Genomic DNA, 16798 nt, shown 5'->3' on the forward strand with positions numbered 1-16798 from the left:
ATGGCACTCAGTGAATGACTACCACTCCTTTCTGTCAAATCAACTGAACTCATCCCATCCTAGCCTGGTGTTTCTCTTATATTCCTCGATGTAGTGAATGGTAGGTATGACCAACCGTCTTATGAGTTAAGCCAGACATCTGCTCTCCTCCCCAACTTCCCGATCCAGTAAATCACTACATTCTGTTGAGTTTTGAAGGCAATTCCTCATTGTTGGCTCTCTAACCCATCCCCTTATCTACATCCCTTTAGCTACATCTCTTTTGCTGTTGACTTACTTCAGGTTTTCTTTTTGCCTTGGATTACTATAAGTACCTTCTAATGGACTCTGTGTCCTGGTAACTCATATCCAATCCAGCGTTTCACTACTACCAGAATGATATTGAAATAGAGTTCTGATCCTTGACTGTTTGCCATTTAAACCTTTAAATGGCCCTAAAACACCTTCAGGTGTTTTTTAATTTAAATTTAATTTAAATTCATCATTAAAAATCTGTCTTCTCCTGTTGCCCCACATCTCCCATTTGTCCTGCTGCCAAACCAAACTATTTGCATGCACTTCCCCAAGAGATCTGTTCACCATCTCTTCTTTGCCTCTGCATATGCTGTATCTTCTGCCTGCATACTTCCTCTGTTGACCCTTTTCTCCTTTCCAACATTTCCTCCCGTGATAATAGCTAACATTTACTGAATTGTATCATTTCATCTTCACAGCCACTTGATGATGGATACTGGTATCTCCATTTTGCAGGTAAATAGGTGTAAATAATGAAATCTGCCTTCATTCATATTACTATTAAATGACAGATCCAGGATCTGTCTGACTTCCAGGTTCTTAACTATAATAATATTTTTTCCCCTTTTCACTCCCATCTAGGCCTCTGTTTTACAGTTCCTGCAGTAGATGATGCTTGATTCCAAACCTAAGTTATTAATCATGTTCTTGCCCTAAGTCTGGAATGCCTTTGAATCTTTACCCCATTTATTTTAATTCTACTGGACCTTGCTAAAATCCAGTCTTTTCAATACCTTCCTAATGACCACAGCTTTCCTTGAGTTTCTCATAGCAACCTTTGCTATACCAGTTACCAGTCATTTTTGTCTGTATCATAATCTACTATGATGTGTGTATTATCATTGTAATTAAATTACTAAATTAAAGGTCAGGGATTTAAAGTTATCCCCTGAGCATATCACAAAGTGTTACCGTCATAGCAGGGTAGCCAATAAATTATTGCTCAACGAGTAGTGAACTCATATTGCTGTTTTATGAAAGTATTTTTCATACATAAGGATTTTAGATCCAGGGATAAAGATCATTAGCCCAGTCCCTAACTTTAATAACGAAAAGACTGAGGCTTGCAGTTAGATAAATCAATTAATAATAAAATAATACAGCAGTTGAGACAACCAAAGTTCTCCTGATTCCTAACTACGTAATAATCAAAGAAAATATGAAATTATATTGAAATGCTATCTTTTGTCTAACAGTTTTTATACATTACATTTCACATGAAGCTGTTCTACTACATTATTTTTGTTAAAACTGTGAGTGGATTAAGGATGGTTCCAGAATTAAAATATACACATCTCAATCACACAAAACTCTATTCTGGCTTTCCTCTGCTTTTTATTTAGAGATGCTATAGGCAGGATCAAAGTAAGGGTTATCATCCTGTTTGTTTTTTAAAGGAAACAAAAGATTGAGTTAACTGTGTGATTTGGTAACTTTGCATCATTAATTGTGAAATTTTTTCCCTTAGTACTTTCACATCTGATGTCCATAAAGCTACCTTACAGCAAGAGTCAAGTAAACCCTTACTGACCTCAGAATTTCCACATATCTAAATAGCATACTGCCAGTTCTCTTATGATGTTCCAGAGGCCTCTGAAGGGAATGGTTTTCAACGAAAGAGTCATTTCTAAGAATTTTCTAATATTACAAAAGAACATCAAACTGATGTTTTGGAAAGGAACCTATTTTGAAAATAAGTATTCTGCTTCAGAGGATGAACTTACAAATCAGGTAACAAATTTAAAGTGTGCCTGGGAAGATTAAATAAGGCACCAAGCAAATTTCAGCCATATTTTTCTGTCACGAAAGTCACAATTGACAGAGCAAGGGCATGATGAGTGAGGAACCCTAGGACTGAAAAATGTTTGAAAGGAGTACAAGTATTAAGAAAGACTTTGTGAATTTTTAGACTCAGTAAAATGAGTTCACTCTTTTTTGCAGCATACTATTCACTTAACCGATATTTACTGAGCATTTTCTTTGTGCCAGTTACTACTCTAGGCGCTGCGTATACAGCATTAAACAAAAAGTTTTAAGCAGAGTCATTATCTAACTTAAGTCCTTAAAAAGATCATTGCTGTGATGATCTATCATTGAAGATAGACTGAATGGAAGAGTAGAAGAAGGGAAACCAGCTTAAAAGGCTTTTGCAGTAATGCAAGCAAGAGATGATGGCTTGGCCTGGATTAGCTGTGGAGACATGAGAAGTGGTCAGTTTCAGATTATATTTTGAAGGTGCAGCCAACAGGATTCTCTTATGGATTAGTTACAGGGTATGATAGAAAACAGCCAAAGTTTGGGGCTTGAAATAAAGAAAAGCACAGAGAAAGCTTGGAAATAAGGAGTGGAAAGTAGAATCCAGTTTTGGTCGTGAAGTTTGAGATGCCCAATAGACAACTAAGTGGGGATGTTTGGAGTGAAAGGGCAAAGTCAGACTGGAGAGTTGTCCGCACACAAATGGTGTTTCATGGCATTGGATGAAATCACAGAAGGGATGAATGCAGAAAAGAAGTGGGACTCTGAAATTTAGAAACTGAGAGGATGAGGATCCAAGAAAGGAAACTAATAGTAGCAGCTTCTGAAATAGAACCACGGAAAGAGTAGTGTGTGGAACCCTCATTAAGACCACGTTTCAAACTATACACATTATATTGTATTGCATATGTGGTTTATTTTCAAATTAAAAATTGAAAAGTTATTATGAAGGAATGATCAACTGTGTTAAATGTTGCTGATAGATGGAAAAGAGGAGACTCGATACTGACAGTTTAAAAGAGGAGTGGAAGGGAAGACAAATATAAAGAAATCTGTTTTATGTTGGAGAAGAGAAATGGTATGGTAACTGAACTCAAAAGAGGTTTGTTTAATTTGGGAATGTGTTTATATGCTCATGGAATGATCCAGTAAAGAGGGGATAATTGTAATGACATGAATATAAGGATCTGCATCTTCTTTAGAATCTATTTTATGTGCCTCTTTGGTTCTTTTTGGACAGAGCCATAAGTGTCCTAGAGCTATCACCCACTATATATCATTAATTCATCTGCTGGTTAGCAGATTACCCCCTTAAAGCAGTCCTGGGGGAATGGTAAGAAATTCACATAATCTTTGTTCTTGAGAAGTTTACAGTCCAGTTGGCTAAATGGAGAAAAGATAAGAGCATATACAACCATATAATTTGAACCATACAATTTCAAATTATAGACAATTCACTATTAAAAAATCGCTGTGCCCCAGCTGTTGGCACCTGGTAATTATCCTCAAGCATTTGATTACAGTGCATAATACAGAGTGGAGAATAAACCGGGTCCTTTCAGTCCTAATCTAGGGAAGAGATGAATTGGGTATTTATAATTTGTAAATATATAAATTTATAAATAATTGGGTATTAAAATCGGTGAGGAAAAGAACTTGAACTGGGAACAAGTAACTTGGTGGGTCTAAGCCTAAAGATCAGAAGGAATAATAATTTCAATATTACTAATTTTATCTACATATTTCACCTATGCTGAACCCATCAGCTGTCTATTTGAAATGACAATGGAATAATTATGAGTTTGTAAAAAGGTGGACAGATATTTACTGTAGTATAGGGTGGATACTTTTGTATTTATACCCGCTTGAGGGTGGGCACTTGTAACAGACACTTGTAACGTGGCATTATTTAAGCACAATTGGTATCTGTACAATAATTGCTGTGCCTGGCAACTCCAACCACGGAAAGTGCCCTGCTATCCTGAGGCAGCAAGACTCAGGAGTCCTGATTTGCCCTCCCATTTCTGGTCCCCCAATTAAAATTCCCCCCTCTTTTCCGCGTTCCCCCAGACTCCCAGAAACGAGTGAACAGCTTCCACACTTTGGCGACACTGTGAGAGAGCTTCCTGCACGGGGAGTTCTGCAGCATCCAAAGGTGCAGCAAGATAAAAACTAGTATCCCGACGCAGCTCTACACCGCACGCTCTCAGCACACGGAACAGTACGTCCTCACAACAGTGGAAAAAGCTGATTGTATCCGTGTGAGACAAGTTATACTTTTTGTTTTGTATTTCATCCAGCTTCACAGTTTCTAGAGTCCGGCCAAACCAGCGTTCTAAACAGTGGCTCAAAGGTTGCTCAGAGTTTTGCGTCTTCTCGTTCAAAATACACACACTAATTTTCTTCGATAGCCTGGTCTCACATTAGTTTTGTCTAAGCTAGTTAAACGAGTACGTAATGCCTCGCTCCCTACCTCTCAGGTCTCAAAAATCGTTCATTTCTCCCCAGCCTCCGCCCCCGAGGTAACCTGCGGCTCAAGAGCAAGGTCGAGGCGCAGAGACGGCCCGCCGGCTAGAGCGGCCACAGCCGCCCGGCCGCTCTCTCTTTTCTTCCGCTCTCTATGGTTAGGAGCAAGTCCCGCCTCCGCCCGGAACTATTTAGATTCCAGGCGCTTGCGCAAGGCCAGAAGGTAGTTCCGGTTCCGGCGTGTGGGTCTTCGTTCCTGGTGTTCAGTTCTCGCGGTTGGTGGGCAGTAACGGAGCCAAGATGCTGCGGAGTGTGCTGGTGAGGAGCTTCTCGGCTGGCATTCGGGATGTGGGGCGGGAGGGTTGGGAGCGGAGGCTAGAGGGTCGCGACAGGAAAGCCTCCCCTGGGAGGGAAGGAGAGAGGGAGAGGGCGGCTTCGCAGGTCACCTTGGTCCGTGTCCTTTTCGCTTGACCTTCCTTCCCTTCCGTGGACCCCTCTTGCCCCCAAGCTGTGCTGGGTAGTTGTAAGGAGTGGAGAAGCTGGAGAGGTGGCCAGAGGATTGTGCGTTAGACAAGCCTTGGGTTCCTAGTCGCCACCCCTAATCTTGTGGGTGCGGGTGGGAAGTTTCTGATACCCGGAAGCGTCAGCAGAGGATGTTCCTCGGCTACCGAGAGGTTTGAGTTTCAGTGACTCTGGGCTTTGTGAGCATCAGAAGCCAGTTTAAAAAGCAAGCCATTCCGTTTTGGCTGGCACTTTAGGAGCATTCATGGCCGAACGGTCGTGTTGCTTCCATCAGGCGGTTCTGCAGTGTCCTTCACCCCTCCACCGACTTTGAGCATGTGAAATATTTTCCCCACATTTTGAAAAAGAGAAGGAAAATGTAACGGTGATCGTTTTCTTCGGTAGTTATCCAATAAAGCTTTACTGATCTTCTCAATATATTATTTATTTTAGAAAGTGGAGTGCATATTTGTAATTTAATTCAACTGGATATGTAATGCAAATCTCTTGTAAAAGATTTATGCCCTATTAATTCTTTGGGGAAAATGTAATGAGGGAAGCATTTTAATTAAGTAGGAATCATGCCAGTTTATTTTGATATCAAGTAATAGATTTTTAATAATATGGTAGAGTATTAATAAAAAAGTTCGAACCTCGTGTATTTTGTAACCATTCTTTATTTCTGTAATATCTGTATATCAGTATGTTTTCCTCATATAATGCTACTGGTTCAATTCAGGTTAAGATCATGATTTTTTTCCCCTCAAAATCTACATGAATTGCTTCTTAAAGGTGGTGTTTGGAGACTTCAGAATATAATATAAAGAGCAGTGGCGGGGCAACAAATAGGAAAACCTCAGTGCTTGTCTGTGACTTTGTTATTGACAACTCGGATATGTTTTAACTCTCAGTTTCACTTTTCTGTAATACTGAAGATTGGAAATGGTTGGTTTTGAAGGTTTCTTTAAGCCCTAAGTCTGTTTAATATATATGGATTTTTTTTTAATTTCAGGCCCTTCGTCAGATTGCCCAGAGGACCATAAGTACTGCTTCACGCAGGCAGTTTGAAAATAAAGTTCCAGAGAAACAAAAGCTGTTTCAGGTACTGAAGTATTTTATAGGAGATTGTTACTTGTTATGATTAGATTACCAAAAGTTGGAGATAGGAGGTAAATCTGGAGACGTCTGATTGTTAGCAGTCCTGTTGTATTAGCAGAAGAGTAATAAGAAACTGTCTGTCGTTAGCTAACTGGGCATTTGCTATAACCAAGAGGCCCTTGGGAAAGCAGAAGAAATGAGGGGGTAAAGATCAAAGACACTTTCTTTTGTCACATTGGGAGGAGTCACATTGGGTTGGCACTCTTCGGGGTAGCTGCACAGTAAGAGACAAATAGACCATAGAAAGAGCCCAGAAACAGAACAAATACATTAATATATGTAGAAACTTGATATATGTTAAAGGTGCTATTTCATGTCAGTGGGGAATGGAAAAATTGGGTGGCTGTTTGGAAGAAAGTAAAGTTATAGCCGTTCTGTATCGTGTGTTAAAAGATTAATTGCAGATGTAAATACTTCTCCCTCAAAAAATATTAAAAGAAAATATAGGAGAATTTTCCCCCAGCTTATTGAGGTATGATTAACAAGTAAAAATCGTAAGTATTGGGAATTCCCTGGTGGTCCAGTGGTTGAGAATCCGCCGTCCTATGCAAGGGACGCGGGTTCGATCCCTGGGGATGGGGGAACTAAGATCCTTCCTGCCCCGGGGGAACTAAGACCACGCACCGCAACTACTGAGCCCACGCGCCACAACTAGAGAGAGGCCCACGCACCACAACGAAGATCCCGCATGCCACAACGAAGATCCTGCGTGCCGCAACTAAGACCTGACGCAAACAAACAAAACAAACAAACAAGAAAGAAAGAAAGAATATAAATAAATAGTTTGTATTTAGGTTGTACCTGGTTTTTTTTTTAAGGTGTACAAACAATGTGATATTTACTGTATCTATGAATGATTACCACAATCAGGTTTAATCTTAGGGGTCATCCTAAGAAAGTCTTTACAAAGCCTAGAAGCTGTAAAGGAGAAAAATTGCAAGGTTTGGTGACATGAAAATTTTAAATGTACTTATGGTACAAATTGAGGTAAGTGACAAATTGAGGGAAAAATTTTTAAATTAACAAAATTTTTAATATTAACAAGTTAATATCCTTAGCATACAGAGAGCTCCTACAAATCAGTAAGAAGTGCAAATTAAAATGACAAGTTGCTACTTTTTTTCCCTGTTCGATTGTCAAAATTTTAGAAGATTTAAAATAGGTTATGTTAGCCAGGTGTGGGAGATAAGTGCGTTCCTATACAGTACGTTGATACATGCTAAGAAGTAGTATTGGTACAGAAATTTTAGAGTATTTGAAAGTATTAGAAGCAAATTATTGTATATATCCTATCATCCAGGACTCCCATTTTAAGAATCTTTCCTACAGAATAGTAGCATAAATATATAAAAATAGGAAATAGGCTATTATTCATTATGGGAGTTTAATCTCAAAAAAACCCAACAACCTAAATACCCATTAATAAAGGATTGGCTAATGTAATTTTATTTTTTGCACAGTGGAATGCTGTGTAGCCATTAAAAGGAACAAAGTAGGTTTAAATGGGCTAGATGGTTTTTAAGATAATGTTGAGTGAAAAATCTGTGATAGGCCATTATATAGCATAATCTCATTTTGTGTATTAAACAAGTATGTGCATAAATTAGAAGCTATGACAATACAAGCTTTAAAAAATTAAGGATATGTATTAATATGTGTTAATAGTGGTTTTCTCATGAGGAAAGACTTAGTGGGACAGAGCACTTACCTTTATAAGTAGTTAGGTTATCAGTGATTTTTTTCTTTAATTGTGATCTCTGACTTTTCATAAAGAAAATTTTAAGTGGTTAAAAAAAAAGTATTATGTATGCTGCATAAAAATAAAATACTTATATTTAACAGATGTGTTAAGTATCCTACTCTATGCCAGGTGCTGGACCGGGAGACTAAGGATATAATTTAGGGTTAGAAACCAAAACCCTCCCTCCTTTTTTTTAAGGGAAAAAAAGATCTTACCTATGACCAAAGCGTGATGATTATTGCTTTTTTAATAATTAAATTGATGAACTCAATGAATATATTTTCACAGCTTTACTGTTTATATGTTCTTTGGAAAGAACATTTTATTAGATCTCAGATTAACTTTGAAAGAAAGAATGTTGATTTTTAGGAGTTTTTATTTTAAAAGTAGTTACAGTAGAGAAAGATTCAGGAAAAGGGTAGTCCTTTTCAATTGCGATATTTAAAATATTTCAGTTCCAGGGGTTTAAGAAGCCACTTAATTTTATACGAATGGATTAGTCTTTTTCATTTAGCTGGAAACAGACGGCACACGTTCATTATTATTTGTTTTAACCCAGGAGGATAATGGAATCCCAGTGCATCTAAAGGGCGGGGTAGCTGACGCCCTCCTGTACAGAACCACCATGATCCTCACGGTTGCTGGTAAGACATTCGGAATGCTTGCTCTACAGCAAAGTCGTAGTAGCGGTAACTGACCGCACCGTCGCACTTGCTGTACCAGCATGTTGACACAGGCAGTCTGTCCCCAGAACCTGAGGTCCCACTGCTTTACGCATAGTGACTCACGACGGCGCTTGACACGTACTGCATAAGAACGTTTTAATGTCTTTTTAAAAAAATCAACCAGTAAAGTTTGATAACTGTCTTGTGATAGAGGTGGCTTTTGGAATGTGCCACTGGTGGCCCTGCAGGCCTTCGGAAGAGCCAAAGATAGCTGCTCTGTCCCATCTCCTATAACAGGGGTTCTTAAATATCTTGACTATGATGTGTAATAATAATACACTTTACATCTAATCCCTGTACATACGTATTTATGACAGAAATAAAACCTTGTACAGCACAATACTTTTACTGCATGTAAAGTGCTTTGATATTTTTTTCTGTGGATTGGGCAGGTCCGTTTTTCAATATTAGCGTAAGATTTTACGTTCAAGATTAGCGTAAGGTCCGTTTTTCACAAATTAGCGTGCTAGGAGCAGAGTTAGGAATCTGAGTGCTTGCTCCCTGGGGGGAGAAAGGGAAACAGTATTAGAGTGATTACTGTGTGCTCATCCTATCGGTAGGAGTGCCACATACGTGAGTTTTTGTAACCCTTGTGTCAAGTCTGTAATGTATCCTCGTTTCAAAGATGGAGAAATTATGTTAATTACCCAGATAATATTGCTTCTCTGGAAGAGCTGGTATTTGAACCCTAATCACAAAGTCCCCTTGCTTACGCCAAGGTACCTTCTTTGGCTTGAATTGAATGCAGTGAAGGGACATTTTATGGACAGCAAGCGGATAGTGACGTTTGGGCTTTCTTAAGGTAAAGTCCTAAATTCCTTTTGGCCGGTGTGACTATTGCGTACACGTTTTGGTAGTTAGTTTTAAAAATAAATTTCCAGTTATTAGAAATTCTTACTTCAAATTTGATTAAAAATTGTATGTCACTCTTCCTTGGTTTTATATTGATAATGCACTTCAGGGAAGGCTTTGCCTATTTGACCTCTTTTGGCTTTTGAATCATTCTTAGCATTTCTCAGGCAATCTTAGGTTGTATGTTCTTAATCTTATTTTAAATTTTCTACATGTCATTACGTTAACAAATACATTACTGTGGTGCATCTAACACTTTCTATACAAGTTAAGTACTATTAAAACTAGATTAAACGTGTTTGGTATGTATTTATTTTAAATTTTGCCAGCACCTATCAAAATACTTCTGTATGTTCCTGTAAAAGTAGTCTTAATACCAGCCTTGCCTCTTGATCTTACAACTTTTTAGCTGGGATATTGGGTTTATACATTTAAGCCTGAGGATTTCCTGTTACGTTCTTACTTTCTTCTTTTTATATTTCAGGAACAGCGTATGCCATCTACCAGCTGGCTGTGGCCTCTTTCCCCAAGAAGCAGGGTTGACCTCAGTTTATCCTCCCAGCAGTCAGTTGCTTCAACTCCATTCAGCTCTCTGTGGACCAGTATCTGATAACTAACTTGAATTCTTTGGGGATCAGTATTTATGGACTTGTACTAACTGCCACCAATAAAGCAGTCTTTACCATGCTTTGTTTTATTTTATCACTTTAGGATACATTATACCAGTCATAGCAGCCTTATAAACCTTAGGTAAGGAGGAAAAAGTGATTCTTTTGTCATTAGGTTATATATAGTACCATTGTGGTACTATTTTAGTGAAATTTTACTTTTAGCAGCTTAGAATTACAACAGAGGATGGTCTTCAGCTTTTAATTGAGCTTGACACTCGGAGTGCATATTTCTTTGAGTCTTCCCCTCCCCTCTCTTCCCTGCTGTGCTGTATCCTGGGATATGCTAGCACCTAGGGTTAGTGGAAGCAGGTTATTTTTGGCTCATGGGGTTCAAGTTTCTTTTTTTCTCTCTTAGCTGTGTGTGTTTATGTTTAAGAATATTGGATGTATTCCACAGTTTAGAGTAGGCTTTAGTAGAATAGCTGTAAAATAATCCAGTATTTGTTCTTTTCACACTCAGAATGGGCTTCTGTTATGTTAGTTTAATCCATAACATAACAGTGTACCTTTCCTTAAAATACTTAGTTCATTTGTAAAAGTTATCTTCTGGGGGAACGGAAGGAGTCAGACTTTGTCATCTCCTCTGCAAGGTGTGCATTTGTAACACTATGAAGATTAATAAGAGTCTAGATGCGTCAGATCTACGGGAAATCTATGAGTAAGGGTTTTATAAAAGCTTCAATTTCTGGATAAAATTGAGAAAACTAATATAGTTAGAAAAATGGAGTCAAGTCTGAAATACCAAACTAAGTCTTTTCCTTTTAAAACATTGAGGCTTATGGTACAGATCCATCTCAAGAGGTACCTAATGAAAGGTGTTTCAGCCTTGAGTCTTGAAAGTTAGAAAGATCTTGGTTAGCCATATACCTAACCTGCCACTGAATGCAGGAATCCACCCAGCCTCTTACAGAATCTCATTACTAACATCAGCAGAGAACACTGCTTTTGAAGGGAGTGGAATGAATGTTGTTAGACATTTCTAAATGCTGAGAAATATCTTAAACAGGCCTGGAATCTGGTCCAATTCTATGATTCAGAGCTAAAAAGCAACAAGTGATAATATTTTGAAACAAGCTATATTTATCAGCATTGTACAAAGGAGAATTTCATCAATGTGATTTGAAATGCTTTTATAACATGATGTGAAAGATAACTTTCGTGCAATAAAAAGGAAGAACATCTTGGTAACTTCTACAACCTTCAGCTCTTGATGCTGTGAGAGGTGCTCTTCTATTTCTGGTGTAACCTAGTCAGACAATTAAAACTTTTTTTTAATGCCAAAATGTTCAATTAACATGACAAGATTGGATAAAGTAGGAGTAGGTTAAATGCTTAAGAGACTTTAAAATATTTTTAAATGCTATGATTAAGTTTTTGCCCTTCATCCAAAAATTCTACATTGTCAGCAGGGGTGGAGGTGGGGAGGGGACACGGGGTGAGGTCTCAGAAGAGGGGTTGCTGGATAGGAGCCCATGAAATTATCTGCTGCTCTTAGAGTTTAGTAAGAGAGAGATTACTATGATTGATTCAAAGACTAACCAAATGTCCATAGAATAGAGTCCATAAGAAGTATTGCAAATGTGGCCTTCAGGAAACAACAACTATCATTCCAATCTCCTCTGTATCTTGACCACGTATTATCCTTTTGAGAATAGTATCTGCTACTAAATAGAAGAAATTCTCTGATGATATTATCCCACTAATATAAACGCCATGGGAGATATATTTAAGTGAAACTTTGTTACAATTAGTACTGTGCTCAGAATCGGATTTGTAGTCTAGCTGTTCTAGATGAAGTTACAACCAAAAAAACGAAAACTCAGGGCAGGCAGTTTACCCAAAGCTACAAATAAATGGCAGCACGATTTCCAAGTCCGTTTTTATCTGATTCTTAAAGTTCATGGTCTTTCTAGTATACTTCATCTTACCAGGTGTTTAATTATATTGGCTGGGATAGCTTCAGTGCACTGCTGGTAGCGTCATATGCAAATACGAATGCCCTACAGACTTCCATCCCCTGCCCTGTCAGGCTTCTGGGAAGAGAGATCCGTACAGTCTCCAGTTCCTTTATTCAGTTTCACATTGATCCCTCTGTATAACTTGCAACCTACTTAACATCTGTCTCTTCCACTTTATAAATGAGATCTAAAGTCGGCACTCATCACCAGCCACGGTGCCCTTCTGCTTCTTGGTGCGTGCGTACTCGTTCTTGACTGAGAATCTGGGAAAGCCCCCCAGATTCTGCTGGAAACTTTGACATTCTTCCCTTTGCTCCCAACGTTCCCTGTACTCATCTTTATCAAGAGTTTCATGCCTCTGAATCTGAACTCAAATTTGAGTTACAATTGTTGATAAGACTGGGAACCAGTGTAGCATTGTAGTTAATTACAGATCATGGAGTCAGAAGACCCAGCTTCAACCCTTGGATTAGATGACCATGGGTGGCCAACCTTGCTAAACTTGTATCCTCATCTGCATAAATGGAATAATGCCTAGTGCACGTGGTTATTCTAATGCAAGTAAAGCACGAAAAATGGTTTCTGACACATACCGAGTGTGCAATAAATGCTAGGTACTTCTATTGTTAGCTCTCTGAGAGAAGGAACTATACCTTTTCGACTCATATCCCTATCAACTTGGCACAGAGCAGGGACCATGAGCTGGTCAGGGCTGGTAGGAGAGGTTCACGCTTTCATCCATGTCCTGGGTGCCTTCTTTTGGCTCTGCTGTCCTTAGTGTATGGCTTTCATTCTCCTTGTAAGATGGCTACTGCAGCTCCTGCTATTGTGTTTGTTTTCCTGCAGGAAGAAGGATTGGTGAAAAGAGCACATGCTAAACAAGCGAGCTCTCTTTAAAGAGCCTCCGAAGCCCCACACAAAGACTTAAACTTATATCCCTTTGGCCAGATGTTCTGCCACATGATCATGCCTGCATTCAAGGAGGCCAAGAAATGTCTCAAATGGGCATATTGCCAAGCAGAATTGGAGTTCTGTTTAATAAGAAGGTGAGACTGGGTATTGAGCTGACAACTAATAGTCTCTCCCCCACCCAGTTTGTTTTTTAAAAGAATGAAGTCCACACTGGAGGAGACAGGACAGGACCTAGGAGCATTTTGGTTCCTACTTCTAGTTGTTTCCAATGCCCACAGCCATGCCTGCTGGTAGGCTTGGTTGCATTTCCTCGTCCAATAACTTTCTCTTTGTGCTTAAGTTAGTTCAGGTAGGTTTCTCAACCAGGAACCAACCAAAGCAGGATTTCCTGAGTTTCCCATCTATATCATACCATCTAATAGGAGCACACTTCTACCATTTACTCTAAACCATAGTTAGGTGCTTAATAAAGGCAGCCGTTCCTGGTTTCTCATAGCAGACAGGAATGGTTCAATGCACCGTAAATGCAAATAGATACAGAGAATACAAGAATGATAAAAATAAGAATTACAGTGCTGCCATAGCCAATTTGGTTCAGGGTTTGCAGAACCCTTCCTGCCGTTTGAGATAGTTACGCACAAGTTCCCCAAAGCTGCCAGTTTCACGGGCCTCCAGCTTGGGACTCCCACTGCCTGGGTCCGGTAAGCAACATGTCATGATCCACTACCCAGGACTTTGCTTCTACATATATTTCAAGATCAATAATGCAAGTTAACAGACACTGAGTACCTTCTGGGTGCCAGACACTGTTGTGGGTGCCTGGGGATCACCGGTGAGCAAAGTATGCACATTCCTGCCCTCATAGAGTTTACATTTTAGTGAGGGGTAGCAGGGAAGACAATAAAACGTACAAATAAATTGTACAGTATGTTAGTAGGTAATCAAGTCTATGGGGAATTAAGACCAAAGGGGACAGCTGGCGTGGGCGTGGGCTGGTTGGGTGTAGCAGTAAATGGGGTATGAAGATGGGTTTCAATGGGGTGGTTAGATTCAAATAAAAGCTGTAGAGGTGAGGGAGCTGGTCAAGCAGATATATAGGGAAAGGGCATTAAAGGAAGAGGGAGCAGCTTAGAGCGGGTGCCCTAATGTGCCCAGCATGTTCAAGAACAGGAAGGCAGGAGCAGTTATGGCTGACTGAGTGAGAGAGGAGAAGGCAGAGAGGTAAGAAGGGATCGCAGCAAGGAGGGCCTTGCAGGCTATTGTCAGGACTTGGGCTTTTACTCTGAGTGGTGTGGGAAGCCATTGCAGAGTTTCTCACAGAAGAGAGACTTATATGTTCTGAAGAGGACTGGCTTGGGTGTCATGTTGAAATAGACCATAGCAGACCCAGGGTAGAAGCAGGCAGACCCATTAGGAAGCCTTGTGCAGCTATTCAGGAAAGGAGTGATGGAGGCAAAGGAAAGTGGTTGGATTATGAACAGAGGAGGAGTTTTACTCATCAGCCACTTAGACCTTGCCCTTCTCCATCCAACCATCCAGCCATCCACCTATCCATCCATCCATCCATCCATCCACCCAACAATTACTTACTGAAAGCCTACTTTGTGTAAGGCAGTGTTCTCAGCTCTGAGAATACAACTGTGAACTAGACCAGCATGCTCTTCTATGGAACTTACATTCTAGTCAGTGGGCATAGACAGTAAATAAATTCATAAGCATGGTAATGGTCTACAATGGGAACGGCTGTAAAGGAATCAACAGTGTGATCTCAGGAAAAGTGCCGGAGTGGAAGCTAGAAAAGGCCTCAGATGAAGTGACATTTGAAACAAGACCAGAAAAGAAGGAGTCTACTGTGCTAAAAGTCAGGAGAAAAGCATTGAAGGGAAAGGGAACTTGCTTTGCCTCTTTGAATTGCAGATAGAAGACCAGTGTTGTTGGAACACAGGGAGCTGGAGAAAGACGGCAGCAGTGGTTATCTCTTCCCCCGCGACCAACACAACACCTGGCCCTCTTCCTACACTCAGGGTCCAGATTGCTTTTTTTCTGGTTTCATGTTACACAACACAGTCTGATAACCATAGCATTGATTTATCCAAAAGTCTAAACAGAAACTAGTAGGTGAATATTCTGTTCCAGACAGCTGTTGTCACTGTTATTAGCAAGAACTAGAAGCTGAGGAAATACAGGTAAGGGGAGATCAAACACACAGCAGTTATGTTTGAACCTGATCCCAAATCAAAATCTATCTTATTCCGAATCCCATTTTTAAAATCCACTATGTACCATGTTACTTCTTAGATGGGGAAAGAAGAAAAAGATACTTAGGACAAATGTACTAGTTGGTTTCCTCATAGACTTCATTCTGCGTGAACACTGCTCATTCACTGGTTATGTTTGGTAAGTCTGCATCTTAATGATTGGCAATTTTTTTATTGTCTCTCTCTCCTCTGTGATTCCCGTGAAGCTGACCATGTATCTGCTCTGACTGCCTGTCTCTATTGAAATTATAGTTTTACAGTTGTTTCTAATATATATATATATATATATATATATATATATATATATATATATTTGTTTTTTTTTTAAAGCAACTCCAAGTCAGGGATATTTTGAAGAACTCATTAGTGAGGAAAACCAATCAAAACATAAGACATTTTCTAAATGTTTATCCTAGTATAATACACCAGAGGGAGGTCATGATTAAATGTTTACAAGTAAATTGCTTGGAAACTAGAGAGCTGTCTACCGAAATGGGTATTTCAAAGCACACATGAAGTTTGCCAGAGGAAGAGGAGATCACAGTATTAGATTCTGCAGCCTTAGTGCTAGAATATAATAAATGTGTGTGTATGTATATACTTGTATGGCTTTCATTTTTGGTTTCTAATTATGTGATCACTGGTTTCCAATTATAAATGTTCCATTAGTATAATGAAAGATGGGCTGTTTCCCTTAATTCTGAGACTAGGTCAGATCTTCATTGACCTCTTGTAGGAGGCTGTCATCTTCCCTCTGGGGAGTTGCTAAAAGTATTCTCTGGTGTTATTCTGACGATTAAAGGCGAATGTCTTTGTTTGGCCTTGTTAATCTCTTTCCAGGCCATTTTACCCCAATTAATGTGCTAAATGTTTTATTCATGGCCATTACTATTGGATACTTTTCCCATGGTGCTTTTTCTTAAAACAGTATCTTCTTTGGGAAGTCAGAATGTGATGAATCATTGTGACTGTTTTGGTCACAAAAATTCATCTTTAGAATCTGGTCATTTCCCACCTTGATTCTATCCTAATGATCATTGTAATGATTATTTATTTATTTGTATTTATTTTAATTTTTAATTGAAGTATAGTTGACTTACAACATTGTATCAGTTTCAGGTGTACAGTATAGTAATTTGATATTTTTAGATTTCACTTCATACAAAGTTACTATAAAACATTGACTATATTCCATGTGCTGTACATTACATCCTTGTAAGTTATTTATTTTATACCTAGTTGCTTGTACCTTTTAATCCCCTTCACCTATTTTTCCCCTCCCCCAACCACACTCTGCCCTGGTAAACACTATTTTGTTCTCTGTATCTTTGAGTCTGTTTCTGTTCTATTTGTTTGTTTGTTTTACTTTTTAGATTCCACATGTACGTGAAAACATACAGTATTTGTCCTTCTCTGTCTGATTTATTGCACTAAGCATAATACCCCCCAGATCCACCCATACTGTTGCAATGGCAAAACTTTCTTCTTTTTCATGGCTGAGGAGTAT

At 39.1% G+C, this 16798-nt stretch overlaps 1 protein-coding gene across 1 annotated transcript; it reads left to right on the top strand.

The window, feature by feature from the left end:
- The first annotated feature begins 4693 nt into the window (after window positions 1–4693).
- LOC103019426 (cytochrome c oxidase subunit 7A2, mitochondrial) lies at window positions 4694–10179 on the top strand. The gene is made up of 4 exons (XM_007167997.3): window positions 4694–4833; window positions 6029–6118; window positions 8475–8559; window positions 9977–10179. The coding sequence occupies exons 1-4, from the start codon at window positions 4816–4818 to the stop codon at window positions 10033–10035; spliced, it is 252 nt and encodes an 83-aa protein (XP_007168059.1). The 5' UTR covers window positions 4694–4815; the 3' UTR covers window positions 10036–10179.
- The last annotated feature ends 6619 nt before the right edge of the window (window positions 10180–16798 follow it).

The sequence above is a fragment of the Balaenoptera acutorostrata genome, chromosome 14 (genome assembly GCF_949987535.1).
Source record: "Balaenoptera acutorostrata chromosome 14, mBalAcu1.1, whole genome shotgun sequence".
In the NCBI taxonomy this organism is placed as follows: domain Eukaryota; kingdom Metazoa; phylum Chordata; class Mammalia; order Artiodactyla; family Balaenopteridae; genus Balaenoptera; species Balaenoptera acutorostrata.

What these genes read in the sequence shown, in the direction of transcription:
- LOC103019426 (XM_007167997.3), top strand. An exon ending in AGAAACAAAAGCTGTTTCAG is followed by an intron (nt 6,119 to 8,474) that starts GTACTGAAGTAT and finishes GTTTTAACCCAG; the next exon opens with GAGGATAATGGAATCCCAGT. An exon ending in CATGATCCTCACGGTTGCTG is followed by an intron (nt 8,560 to 9,976) that starts GTAAGACATTCG and finishes TTTATATTTCAG; the next exon opens with GAACAGCGTATGCCATCTAC.